Source organism: Alligator sinensis, unplaced genomic scaffold (genome assembly GCF_000455745.1).
Source record: "Alligator sinensis unplaced genomic scaffold, ASM45574v1 scaffold337_1, whole genome shotgun sequence".
Classification (NCBI taxonomy): domain Eukaryota; kingdom Metazoa; phylum Chordata; order Crocodylia; family Alligatoridae; genus Alligator; species Alligator sinensis.
This window is the reverse complement of record NW_005841927.1, coordinates 2,323,955-2,336,765: the sequence shown is the minus strand read 5'-3', so window position 1 is coordinate 2,336,765 and position 12,811 is coordinate 2,323,955. Positions and strand designations below refer to the sequence as shown.

At 63.6% G+C, this 12,811-nt stretch overlaps 2 protein-coding genes across 3 annotated transcripts in view; one reads left to right on the top strand and one right to left on the bottom strand.

Moving 5' to 3' along the window:
• LYPLA2 (lysophospholipase II) overlaps window positions 1-8,211 on the top strand; it is an 8,427-nt gene extending 216 nt beyond the window's left edge. The window contains exons 1-10 of one of the 2 annotated variants that reach the window (XM_014517826.2): window positions 135-159; window positions 1,871-1,977; window positions 2,406-2,437; window positions 3,015-3,080; window positions 4,307-4,354; window positions 4,586-4,656; window positions 4,853-4,926; window positions 5,183-5,284; window positions 5,487-5,663; window positions 6,226-8,211. In XM_014517826.2, coding sequence (XP_014373312.2) covers window positions 1,900-1,977; window positions 2,406-2,437; window positions 3,015-3,080; window positions 4,307-4,354; window positions 4,586-4,656; window positions 4,853-4,926; window positions 5,183-5,284; window positions 5,487-5,663; window positions 6,226-6,276 — 699 coding nt within the window. In that variant the 5' untranslated portion in view covers window positions 135-159; window positions 1,871-1,899 and the 3' untranslated portion in view covers window positions 6,277-8,211. Of the gene's footprint in view, window positions 1-134; window positions 160-1,870; window positions 1,978-2,405; window positions 2,438-3,014; window positions 3,081-4,306; window positions 4,355-4,585; window positions 4,657-4,852; window positions 4,927-5,182; window positions 5,285-5,486; window positions 5,664-6,225 lie in introns of those variants that run through there. The other variant, XM_006019288.3, reaches the window with a different exon arrangement.
• A 161-nt stretch (window positions 8,212-8,372) lies between these two features.
• GALE (UDP-galactose-4-epimerase) overlaps window positions 8,373-12,811 on the bottom strand; it is a 5,433-nt gene continuing 994 nt past the window's right edge. The window contains exons 2-10 of the mRNA XM_014517828.2: window positions 12,747-12,806; window positions 12,279-12,392; window positions 11,516-11,692; window positions 10,848-10,961; window positions 10,708-10,774; window positions 10,454-10,539; window positions 9,950-10,027; window positions 9,570-9,684; window positions 8,373-9,423 (exon numbers count right to left, since the gene is read on the bottom strand). Of these exons, the coding sequence (XP_014373314.2) occupies window positions 9,368-9,423; window positions 9,570-9,684; window positions 9,950-10,027; window positions 10,454-10,539; window positions 10,708-10,774; window positions 10,848-10,961; window positions 11,516-11,692; window positions 12,279-12,392; window positions 12,747-12,806 (867 nt within the window). The 3' untranslated portion in view covers window positions 8,373-9,367. The remainder of the gene's footprint in view (window positions 9,424-9,569; window positions 9,685-9,949; window positions 10,028-10,453; window positions 10,540-10,707; window positions 10,775-10,847; window positions 10,962-11,515; window positions 11,693-12,278; window positions 12,393-12,746; window positions 12,807-12,811) is intronic.

Sequence of the window (12,811 nt, the reverse complement as noted above, 5' to 3'; positions counted from 1 at the left end):
GCTTTGCGGCCCCCGTGGTTGCCTGCAGTGTGGGGCAGCAGCTTTTGCAAGAGGCCGTCGGGGGCCCCGGCCCGTGCGAGCCCGCCCCTTCCCTTCCCTTCCCTTCCCTTCCCTTTCCCCAGCTCCCTGTCGCGCCCTGGCCCGCAGCAGCGCTTCGAGGTGCGCCCGTGTTTCCTCGGCGAGGTTTCGGGGGGCGCGGTGACCCCCCTCCCCCTCGCCGGACCTCGGCAGCTTTCTAAAGAGAGCCCCCCCGCGTTTTATACCGTCCCGAAGCGCGGCCGCGGCCCCCGGGGCCTCTCGGGTCTCGTCCTCGGCGCCCGTGGCGGGGGGTCGGGCCGGGGGAGCCCGGGCAGCCGCGGCGGCGGCGTGCAGGTTGCGTTGGCTCGGTCCGTGCCGGGAGCGGGGCCGTCTGTGGTCACGTCCGGCGGGGGGCACCTGAGAGAGCCCGCGCTCCTCCCTGCCCGGGCAGGGCTCGGACTCGATGATCCGTTGCGGTCCCGTCCGACCCGAGCATCTCGGAGCCCACGGACGGCCCCGGAGACGGGGTTTGCCCCAGGCCAGAGGGCCGTTGTGGGGTGTCCGCGTGGGCCGGGGGCTCCAGGGCTCTCCTCCGCTGGCCGGAGCCCGCGCGGGTCCTCCCAGCCTGCTCTGCCTGCCGCTGGGAACAAAGGGCCGTGCGGTAGGATTTATTAGCGCCGTAAAGCGCTCGGCGCCTGAGAGCAGGAGGCAGCACCTGCCTCGCAGACCTACTTGACGTGGGGCCACGGCCTGCCTCCGGGCGCCGCGCGGGGAGGGATGCCGAGGCAGCCCCAGCCCGCGTCGCCCTCCCCGCGTTGTCACCGGGGATATAAATACCCTTGACTTGAAGATGCAACACAAAGGAGCAGGAGCTAATTTTAACCCCCGGGGCTGCTGCTCAGTGGGAAGTGTTTGCTGATTCCTGTCTTGGTGTTGTCGGGCTGGCGATGAAGCTGTTCCGTCGCAATGAAATACGAGCCGCGGACTCCCCCTGCGCCGTCCTTCGCGCTGAGGTTTGCGGGGCCGGTGGTAGGTGCGTGTGGGGCCCGTGTCCAGAGAGAGGGCACGACCGCAGCTGGAACCAGCAGGTTTCAGGGTGACCATTTGAAGGGCAGGGACTATGACTGTTGTGGCCCTTGGGGACGGGTTCGCAAGGGAGAATCGAGGAGCTGCTGCCCGTTCTCCCTCCACGCCAGAGGTTCAGTCCCAGGGGTTTGCCATTCCCGTGGGGTTGCACTGCTCCGCGTAGGTCCCTGTGCTCAGCCCGCGGCTCTGCTCCCCCCGGCGCAGTCTGACCAGCCGTGGCTCTGTGCAGACCAAGCCCCGTGCTGGTTTCGAGGAGGTGCTGAGGCCTAGGAGAGGATACAGGGACCGATCGGAGGCCTTAGAGTAGCAGCCACAGCGTTTCCTTCCCCAACGCAGCAGTGGGTGCCTGGTTGCTGGGGGGAGGCCGCCCCTGAGTTTGCTGCATTTCTTTCATTTCCTGAGGAAGCTGCCAGGCTGAGCGCCCTGGCCCAGTGCGCCCTCAGCCAGGCAGGAGCAGGTTGGCTTTTCCTACCACATCCTGCCAGCCCACCTTGCTCCTGCCCTGCGGGGAGGGGGAGAGCAGAAGTCTGCGGCCCAGGCAACCCCGGGCCACTCGGGCGAGGTGGTTCCATAGATGTGGGTCCCTAGGAGCTGGACCGAGCCCTTCAGCTCCCCTGGTGCCACCGCGTGGCTGGCCTGGCTTCCCGTCCTGCTGAGCTGAGCTAGCGAGGGGCAGCTGAAAGGCTCTGCTGGGCATCTCCAGACCCCCAAGACGCCTGGCCTGGAGTGCTGGGACCCCTCATCCGACCAGGAGTGTCTCCCACAGGTGCTCGCCGTCGGAGTCCCTTCCAGTGTATGTGTGGTAACAACATGTCTGTCCCCCTCCTGGCTGATGCAGTGACTGTCTCGGGGGCAGAGCGGGAGACTGCAGCGGTAAGGACACGCTCTGCATGTGGCTTGGTCTGGTGGGGGGACCTGCTGGCGTACTGCTTTCCCGGCAGTGGTGGAGGGCACATGGCCATGGGGACCGTTTTCATCCAGCTTTAAACCCCCAGGGGATGGGTTTTCTGTCCCCCTCCATTCTCCCCCTCCGGGAGTGATTCCTGCAGAAATGCCCACCCACCCTCTCCTGGGCTCCACAGCCTTCGGAGCGACAGGCCCAAGCAGTGTCCCGAGGCTGCTGGGTCAGGAAATTGGATCATGCCTGAACCCACATTCCTGCCGCACCTTGGCCCGTCCAGCCCCAGGCTGCAGGGGCACCTTGGCTGGCTTCCGCGTGGCACCCACGGATCCTGCGTGGGCCTCACATGGCTCCTGCGTGAGCCCGTGCCCCGGCTAATTCTCCTCTCTTGCTTTCACAGGTCATCTTTTTACATGGGCTGGGAGATACAGGGTGAGTGCTGCTGGGGCCGGGGCCTGGGCCTGGTGGGAGGGCAGCGCCCTTGATGCTGCCTGGTTGAAAGCGCCATGCTGACGGCAGGGAGCCAACAGCTTCACCCTGACAGATCCTTGTCCAGGGTGCTGGCGGCTGCAGGCGGGCGGGCAGGGAATGCAGGCCCTGCTGTGGGTGTGTCCGGTCTGGATTTCAGCTGTAGCACGTGCTGTTTCCAGCTCTCCCCCATACGCAGTCAGCCCTGACCCACCAACCTCCTCCCTCCCCAGGCAGGGTTTCAGGGCCAGTCTGCTCTCTCTCTGGGAGCCAACCCCAGCCATGTGCTTTTGGGCTTGGCAGGACTTGGGGCCAGCTGGAAGCTTTAGGCTGGGGGATTAAGGGTTTAATGGAGGAGACAGTGAGGCCCTTGCTGAACTGGTGCTAGGATATGAGAGCAGGTTGGGGGTGGGGGGGAATCTCTGCTCTGGAGCAGGTGTTCCTGCCAGGGCAGGTCTGGGCAGGGGCACCAGGGCCGCTGCTCTGTGGGGAGGTGTCCTGCCAACAGGCAAGGCCTGAGCACTCTCTCTCACCCCCTCAGGCACAGCTGGGCTGACGCACTGTCCTCCATCCGACTCCCCTACGTGAAATACATCTGCCCTCATGCGTGAGTATCGCCGCCATCTGTGGCTGAGACCATCTGCTGGCGGGTGGGGACTGCACGGACCATCTCACTGGAGCCCACCCCGCACTGGCGCTGCTGCTCCCAGGCTGAGAGGCTTTGCTCTAGCCCCAGTGAGATGCAAAGGCCCTTGCTCCCACCCTTGCTGGTAGTGCAGCAGGGACTGCAGACTGAGCTGGCAGCTCTGTCCTGTGCCCCAGCCCCTTGTCCCTGTGGGCCTTTCCCCACAAACCCCAGCTGCGACACCGCACCTAAAGCAGTGAGCAGAGCTCTCCAAGGGGGCTGCCTCCAACCAGGCTCACCCCTCCCCTGTGGACTCTGGCACTGGCTAAACAACTTGGGCAGCAGCAGGGAGGGGCCTGGAGGCCTTGGGCCCGGAGCACAGGCCTTGCTGCCGTGCACCACAGGGCTGGGGTGGGATTCTGGCTCTCTGGTGCATGGGCTGCAGCTGTGAGAGGGCACTGCTCTCTCCTAGTCAGTCTGGCGGGGGCCCAGCGTGCAGCGTCCCAGGCCAGGTTTGCCATCCTGAAGAGGTCTCAGGCCAGGCCACATCGTGCCAGGGGGCATAGGCAGCATCTCCCCAGCTCCCAAGAGGGAGGGGGACAACCACAGGGAAGCCTCCTCCAGCTGGGCCCCTCCCCAGCATGGACTTGGGCTGGGTCCTCTTGGCCAGGCAGAGCTACTTGGTGGGAGCTGCTGCTGCCGCCCCACTCCACTCCCCCACCCCGGGGCTGCAGGGCGCATTGGGCTCAGGCCCATCCCTGAGGAGTCAGGCCGGGGCTGTGGAAGTACCTGCCCCCCTGCTGGGGCCCTTGAGGTCCTAACAGCATTGCCCGTGCCTCCTACCTCGCTGTGGCTGCTGATGCTCGGATGACCCCGTGCCGGCTAAGGGGGGTAAGCACCAGCCCAGTGTCAGCGTCTCCCCAGCTTGGCAGTGCCAAACAGCACCAGCGCTGAATACCTATGTCCCAGGGGGGCTGCTTGGCAACAGCACAACACAGCCACCTGCCTAGGAACAACATCAGCCTTGGCGGGAGTCTCAAGGGGCCGGGGCAAGGAGTCCAGCCACCCCTCAGGCTGTGCTGTGCTGTGTTGGCTGCTTGCTGCCCTTGAGGTGCAGCCTCTCGGGGACCCAAGGCAGCTTTCCCTGCTGCCTGCGCCAGGGCGCCTTCCCTCTTTGCCAGGCCTAACCATCTGTTTCCTCCCTGCAGGCCCCGGATCCCCGTCACCCTCAATATGAAGATGGTCATGCCCTCCTGGTCAGTCCCTACTGGGGGAGACCCACATGAGGGGGACCCAGGAGGGTGGGGGAGTCCCAGGGTGAAAGTCCCTCATGGGTTTTGGTAGGTGGGGGAGGGGGACAAGGACAAGGGCAAAAGCGTGAGCCGAGCCTAGGGGGTGGAGGGAGGAGAAAGGGGAATAGCTTGAGCCCAAGGCAGGGGAGCGGCCTCTGCCTGTCCCCGTGTGGCTGATCCTCCTGCTGCTCCCAGGTTTGACTTGATGGGACTGAGCCCAGATGCGCCAGAGGATGAAGCTGGAATCAAGAAAGCTGCTGAGAACAGTAAGTGGGTGCAGGGCTGGGCCAAGCCAGGCTGGGGACCCTCCAAGCCAGGCCCTGCCTTCCCCTTCTGCCTACGCTGAGGACTGAGTGGCCTTTGCTCCCGGTGTGCTCATTGCACATGGCTCTGGCAAGCACATTGGGGAGCCCCTGTGGCCTGGCTGCCTTGCCCTGCTAACCCCTGCCTGCCTCCTTGCAGTCAAAGCCATCATTGAGCATGAGGTGAAGAACGGGATCCCACCCAACCGCATCATCCTGGGGGGCTTCTCGCAGGTGAGTGGGGACACATGTTGTGTCACTGGCCCCAGTTCCCTGTCCTGGAGTTACGGGCATGGAGGGCAATGGCTGGGGAGTGGCAGCAGCGCCTCAGCCCCAAGGGGTGGCTGGCAGGGGCTGATGGGTGTGGTTGCTGCCCCCTCAGCAGTGGGGTGGGAGCTGCTGTCCCCTCAGAGCCTCCTTCCCCCTGGAAAGGGGCTCCCTGCTCTGGGCAGTGGCTCTGACACTTGCTCCTCTGCTGTCCCTGTCCCAGGGCGGTGCGTTGTCGCTGTACACGGCGCTTACCTGCCAGCACCAGCTTGCCGGCATCGTGGCACTCAGCTGCTGGCTTCCGCTGCACAAGACTTTCCCTCAGGTACCGTTCTGTGTCTGCATCTGCACATCTCTCTTGTTCCCAACTATCCCATGTGGGGTGCGAGCTGAGGAAGAGCACCTTTGCTGCCCCTTCTGCCTTGGGAAGCCCAAGCACTCAGTGCTTGCAGGGGTGGCCCAGCACAGCCCCCAGAAGGGCCCTGCCATCCCCCGTGCACCCCTGAGCCCTGGCCTCTGCCCCACAGGCAGCAAGTAACAGCGTGAACAAGGACATCGCCATCCTGCAGTGCCATGGGGAGATGGACCCCATGATCCCTGTCCGCTTTGGGGCCCTCACTGCCGAGAAGCTCAAGTCAGTTGTCACCCCCACCAAGGTGCAGTTCAGAACCTACCCTGGCGTCATGCACAGCTCCTGCCCGCAGGTCAGTGCCAGTCACAGCGGTTCCCAGGTGTTGTCCCCCCCACACTTCCCAGGGTCTCACGTGCATCTGGCCATGAGTCCTAGATACACACATCTCCCCCATGGAGTGGCTCGGGCATGTCCTCACCTTCACCAGAGGCCACAGCTCCTAGCTGGGAGCAGCCTGGGGAGTCCATGAGGAGGCTGGGGGGTGGGACGGGCACATCATATACTAGGACCTGTAGTTCATGCCTGGTCTCTAAGCAGGGACACTTTGCCTGCAGCAGCCCGTAGTCTTTCTAGTGAAGCCTCAGGGGCCTGAGCTTCCCTTGAGCCTGGCAGAAGTGGGAAGACCCTCCTAGGCAGGGGGCAGGCCCAGGCTGGAGCAGACATAGGGAGTACAGTCCTTTGCCCACTTGTGTGGGGGGCAGGGGGTCTGCCTTGGCATAAGGCTGCCCCTGGGCCCAGCTGTGGACTGGGAGTGCCCGACTTGGAGCCCCACAGCACTCAGCATGGGCCCCTGCCCTGCGGCGCCCACAGGCTGGGGCAGCACCTGTGTGACGGGGCTCTGGCGCTGTGCGCAGGAGATGCTGGCCGTGAAGGAGTTCATTGAGAAACTGCTGCCCCGGATCTGAGTACAGCCACTCAAGACTGTCGCGGGGAAGGACGCGGAGGTCACGGCCGCCGACCTCGCGCCCCAGACCCGGCCGCTGCAACCGGAAGCCATGGCAACCAACCTCGCCTCCACTCGCGCCCTTCCTCCTCCTGCCTCTGCCCGGGGCATGGGGCTGTCGCCCTGGTGCCCAGAGCCGAGCGGAGCTTTCCCTAGGGCTCCTCCCTCGGACCGTGCACCGTGCGCTCCCCTCCCTGCCCTCACGCTCATTGCCCCTGGCGGGTCTCCCTCCCTTGGTTCTCCCTGGCTCCAGCCCTGGGCGCAGTGTGCACAGGCTGGGGCCCCCTGGGTTTTCTCTGCTGTTACAGTGTTATGGGGGTGTCTGCGGAAGCCGGGGGGGTGCTGGCCCCCGCTGCCCCAGGCACAGCCCCACACCACCCTCATACAGATAATCGCCCCTTCCCACCACTCGCAATCTGCGCCTGCTGGGTACTGGCCCTGCAGGCAAAGACAAATCCCTGCCGTTTACAGCCAGCTCCCTGGCACGGGGGCCGCCCAGGTGCTGGCCTGATCCTCTACATCTCTCGCTGCTACTCCTTCCCTCATTGCAAGGCCAACGCAGGGAGTGGGGAAGTCTCAAGTTGCCAGGACCTGCTGCAGGCTGGGATTGCCGCCAGCTGGGCTCACTCCCACCCTCACCTCACCAGCATCTGCCCCAGGACGCCCGTGGCCTGGGCTAGTGCAGCCCCTGCTCAGCCCTCTTCACTTTAAGCAGTAGATGGTCTCTCAGCCTCCTGCTGGGCTAAGGCAGGGCCTGGGGTGAAAGCCACCCTACTTAAGAGCCTGCTTCTCTCTGGGAAAGCAGTCCCTGGAGCTGGCAGGAGTGGCCTGCAGGTGCAGGTTCCAAGGCCCCCCCACACTCCCAAGCTGTGCCAGCCTCTCTGAGCCCTCCCCCTAGCCAGGCCCTTCCAGCTGAGGGCTGGACTCTCAACACCTCTCCCCTCCCCTCTGCTGAGGTGGCCTGAGGGGCTCGCTGTTGAGCAGCACCAGCCCCCTGTCCCCCATGGGCTGAGCCTGCAGTGGTCTTGGCCCTGACCCCAGCCGGGTGCTGGAGCTCAGCGGCACGTGTCTTTTACACAAACCTCTAAGGCTAAGGGCTGAAGTCTTACTCCCACTGCCTGCACCCCAGACCCAGCAGCCCCCTGCTGCATGCACCGTGCATGACCCCTGCCCTGCCTGGGGGCACCAAGCTGGCAGCACCAGTGGGGCAAGGGGATACTTGCCCCCCATTACATGCTGGAGCCTGCCCTGTACAAGTGTGGGGCAGAGCATGGCTGGGGTCTGCAGGACCGCAAGAGGGACTGCTGGGTCCTGGGGTGGGGGGGAGAAGAGGAGTAGCTGGGCCCTAAATTGGGCCAGGCTCCCCCAGGCCAGGCTGCAGGGAGCATAAGACTGGTGCACAGTGGCAGCTGCCACCTCACTCCCCAGCCAAGCCCCCGCTGCGCACAGCAATAACCCTTCTAGAGCCTCAGCTGGGGCAGGCCCAGTGGGGACCTCATGGCCACAGCCCCCCTCCCTGCTTTGGGCTCCATCCTGCTGGTCACAGCTGCCCCCTGCTCGCCACCCCGGTCAGAGGCACAAGGGTGGGGTGGACAGAGGGAGCAGTAGCCCCCCTGGAGGCTGGGACAGTCCTCACCCACTACCTGTGTAGCAGGGATCAGTGGGTCTGGCCCTGGTGCCCCCTCGCTCTTGGCCTGGCCCTGTCCAAGGCATTCCACGCAGCTGCTCGGTGCCTGGGGGGGCACTGCCCAGAGCCCCCAGGAGCTGGGCAGAGGCGCTGTCCATTCCACACACACTTTTTAATTTTCTCTTGTCTTCCTTGTATGTGTTTTGGGTTGTTTTTTGGGTGGTTTTTTCCCCCTCTTGTTCCAGAGATTAAATAAACCATGGACCTCTCCCACGGGCCTGAGCTGGCATCTTTCCTGCAGGGAGCTCTGCTCAGGGCCCCTAACTGAGGGACCAGGACAGGACAGTGAGCCACCCCCAGTGGCAAGGTGGGGGCTTTCTGGCAGAGGTTATGGCCCCTGCCCCTGCCCAGGTACATGCAAACCACAGGGCTGCCAGAGTAAGAAAGTTTATTTTTAAATAGAAATCATCAACAGATCAATTCATAATTTAGTAGCATAAGTTACAGACTCAGGATGCAGCAGCAGCAGCAGCAACGGGGCAATGGTAGTGTTGGCCCAGCATGGAGGCAGGCACAGCTCTTACCCTGACGTGAGGCAGGAGAGCAAAGCAGTTGCCCACATGGGCTTTGGCACATGAGTTTAAGCAAGGTGCCATGGGTGACAGGAGTCTGATGTGACCACAGCAGGCCTCAGCTCAGACCTACTAGACCCCATGCACTGCAGCCAGCACCCCTGCCGGCCTTGTGCAGACTGCCACACACTGCTGGCTGAGAACAAAACCAGACACAATTCGCTTAATTAGTCACTAAACCGGGAACCCATCACCGAGACAGAACGTTGGACGCTGCAGAAAGGAGACTGCAGCGACAGGCGTGTAAACACAAGGCACTGGCTCCCATGCCTCTAGCACAGATCAGGAGCCTTTGGTCCCTTGCTATTGAGGAGGGAGGGGAAGAGAGGGAAGGAGCAAGTCCACACCAGGATAGGGGACTCAGGAGACGGTCCCACCTACATAGAAAAGATGGCATCGACGCCTGTGGAAGTGAAATGGTGACGCCCATGGAAACAAGGCTATATGGAATGGGCTGGGAAGCTGCCACAGGCTGACCTGTGGCCATGAGGTAGATGGTAGGAGAGGGCCATGCTCAAGAGCTCCCACCCTGCTCAGGGCCTGGCCATAATGGGGAACAGCCTACGCCCTGTGCTCTAGTGAGGGCAGCACCAAGCTAGTCTACACCGACTGTGGTCCCAAGCTAGACAGGCTGTTCCCAGTGGGCTCTGGGGAATGGAAGTGGCCCTGGCCAAGGCTGAGCAATGCTGGAGTGGGGCGGGGACTGGGCAGAGGGAGGGGCAGGAGCAGAAGCAGGCAGGAGCCTCCCCAAGCCTGTGGCTGCCTGGGCTGAGGCACCTCCTGGCTGCCAAGCCTCAGTTTTTGCTGAAGCCCATGGGGTTCTGCATCTGCCATCGCCACAGGTCCTCACCTGCAAAGAGGGAGACAAGTTGGAAAGGAGCCAGGAGAGGGACCGAGCCCCATGCTGCCAAGGGCTACTAGTGTCGGTCCCCAGGCCAACAGGTGCCCAGCACCATGGAGGGAGGGGGAGCGTTGGGGCGCAGGGGCGGTGCTTACACATCTTGTTGAGGCCGAATGCAGCTTTCCAGCCCAGCTCCTGTGCAGCTAGCCCAGGGTCTGCATAGCAGGTGGCTACATCGCCCTCACGCCGTGCCACAATCTTGTACTTGATCTATGAACAGAGCAGTAGGGCCTGAGCCAGTAGCTCCCAGGGGGTGGGTGTGTGTGTGTGAGGGAGAAACCAGCCTGGGCAGACCCCCAGCATAGGGGGAGGCAGGATGCCACCTAGTTAGGGTGCATAGGGCTGTTGCATAAGCAGCCAGCCTGCAACCAGTGGCTCCACCTGCCCCACAGCCAGCACGAGAGGACGAGCCCCAGGCTGTGAGCATAGAAACAGCCTTAAGTGCCAGCCCAAACCGCAGCAGTAAATGCCTTACCTCCCTGCCAGAGGCTTTCTCCATGGCCTTGACCATCTGCAGGACAGAGTAGCCAGTACCTGTGCCCAGGTTGTAGATCTGCAAGGACAGCACAGGACAAGACACTTGCTGGCTGTGCTTGTGCATCTGCATCTTTGCTTAGCATAACCAAGCACTGGACCCACCCTCCACCCCTGGGGCAGCCCAGGTAGGGCAGAGACTGGGTTCCTGTGCTCAGCAGGGCCGCAGCTGCTCTCCTACCTGGGAGTCAGGCCCTGGCCCCCTGGAGCAGAGCTCCCTGCACCCAGGAGCCTGCATGTGTGCCATGAACAGGCTTCCCTGGAGAGATCCCGCCCCCACGGGTGGCAGAGAGCAATGCCTCTGTCTCAATTATGCAGACAAGCATGTGTCAGGGGTGGGAGCCCCGTGACACTACATCCAACTGGTGGCCCCTAGCTGAAGGCTGCACCTGCACAGGCACCCCAGCCCAATGCCACAGCAACTCCTCAGGGCACCATTCCCTACCTTGCAGCCACAGTTCTCCTTAAGTTTCTTCAGCGCAGTGATGTGACCCTTGGCCAGGTCCACAATATGAATGTAGTCCCTGACGCCTGCCAGGGAACAAAGGGTTGTTGCCAGTGCTTCCGGGTGCATGGGGGGGTGCAGCAACTGCCCTGCCCCTGCAGCCAACAGGCCAGTCCCCCTTTCCACCCCAACAGAGCTGGGTTGCTGTGCCTCCCCCCCACACCCCAGGAGCAACACTGAGCCCAGCAACGCACCTGTCCCATCCACAGTGTCATAGTCATTCCCAAACACACTCAGGAACTCCCGGCGCCCCACAGCCACCTGCACGAGGAAGAGGCCATGAGTCCGTGCTCGGGGTACGATGGGGAAGAGGGGGAAGGAAAGGAGGCTGTACCTGAGCAACATAGGGCATGAGGTTGTTGGGGATCCCCTGTGGGTCTTCTCCAATGTCTCCTGACTCATGGGCCCCGATGGGATTGAAGTAGCGCAGCAGAACCGCATTCCAGCCCTGGGGAGACACCCCTGCACATCAGGCCTATTCTGGTCTAGGGAGGGGACAGAACAGGCTCCCACAGCCCATGCAAGGAGCCCAGACTGCGCCAGGCACTGCCTGAGGAGCTGGGAACGTGGGCATAGGGTGCAAAAGCAGCTAGCTCATCTGCCCTGCTGCCCTCCAAGTGCTGAGTCTCTGTGGCATGCAGGGCAAGAGCAGCCAGCCCAGGCCCTTGGACGTGGTCATAGCAGGCAGGGGCAGCACTAAGGCGGGATGTTCCATGCAGGGGACCATGGCCCTGTTCCCATCAGGGCATGTGCTCCCAGCTCTCAGGCCACATGCTCCAGCCTCCCGTTCCTGGGGTCCCTCTCAGGTTGGGGGAGTTTGAGCGGGATGGTTCTGCATGGGAGGCTGAGCCTTTCCCCAGGGGCTAAGAGAACTGGGCATGGGTCTAACCCTGCACACGGAGCTGGGGGCACTGCTGAGTCCAAGGCCTTGAACGCTGCCAAGACCCAGGGGCTGGGAGATCCCAGCTTCACGCACGTGCCGGGGTGTGGGGGGGTCGTTACCTTCTCAGCCTTGCACAAGTCTCGTATCATCTCTTCAATGAAGTACTTGGACTTGCCGTAGGGGTTGGTGCAGCCGCCGACCGGGTGCTTCTCGTCCAGGGGGAGGTAGGCAGGGTCCCCATACACTGTGGCCGAGCTGCTGAACACAATGTTCCTCACGCCGTGCGCGTTCATCGCCTGTGAGAGCAAGGACCATCTGACACAAAGCCTGCCCCGTGTGCTCGGGCCCTGCCACCAGGCTGTGCCCAGACCAGAGCCCTTGCAGAGACGCAGGGCTCATCTCCAGCTGAGACACAGCCGCTCCGAGTGCGAGAGCAGCGCCACGGGGTGCAGCAGGCTGCTTCCAGCTGAAGCCACTCTCAGAAGGCAAGGAGATGGGGGGATAATTACTGCACTGATCAGGGCAGGAGTAGCACCTGGCCCACAGCAAAGGAGCCAATCTCCCTGCAAGCAGGTGCAGCTGTTATACTACTAACCTTGGTACCGTGGGGGCTCTAGCAAGGCCCCCCGAATCGCTAGGCGTACCGCAGGGCTGAGACTTTCCCAAGGCACCCGGTACTTCTCAAATCCTAGCCTTGAGCCCGCAGCCCAGCGGCTGCCCCTTCATCTTCCGCAAGATGCCCTCGTGCCTTCCCAGCGGGCATGTATTCGACAGCCCCCAGACCTCAGCATCCCCCTCCGCCCCTTCAGCATTTGACCCAAGTCTGCCGTGGTTCTCCCCCCGCCCGCAAGGCTTCGCGCCGGAGCCCCGCGCCTCGCTCACCTCCAGCAGCCGGATGGTCCCGGTGAGGTTCACCTTGTAGTACTCCAGGGGCTGCTGGACCGACTCGCCCACCGCCTTCAGCCCCGCGAAGTGCATCACTGCCGAGAAGCGGTGCTGCGCGGCGGAGGGGACAAACACGCACGGCTCGGGGGGGGAGAACGGGCTCGGCCGCGTCCCGCCCTCAGGTCGAAGCCCACCACCGGGGAAGCGGCTGCCCGGCCAAGCCCCGGGTCTCCCCCCGCCCCCGAATGTTTTCTGCTTTCTGCGCTTGAGGGGATGGATGACTAGTGAAGCCGGGGTTTTCCTCCCCCCGACTCCGCCGGGACGGCTCTGGTGCCCCCAGGAGCCGCTTCCAGCCCCGCGGCACAAGCGGGAGGAGACACCCCTGCCCCGGAGCCTCCGGCTGGAGGTTTCGGCTCCTTCCCCGGGGGCGCAGCCGGAGCCTGGTGCTGGCCCTACCCCGCTCACCTTCCCGAAGAGCCCCCGCAGCGCCGCCTCGTCCAGCACGTCCAGCTCCTCGAACAGGATCTCGC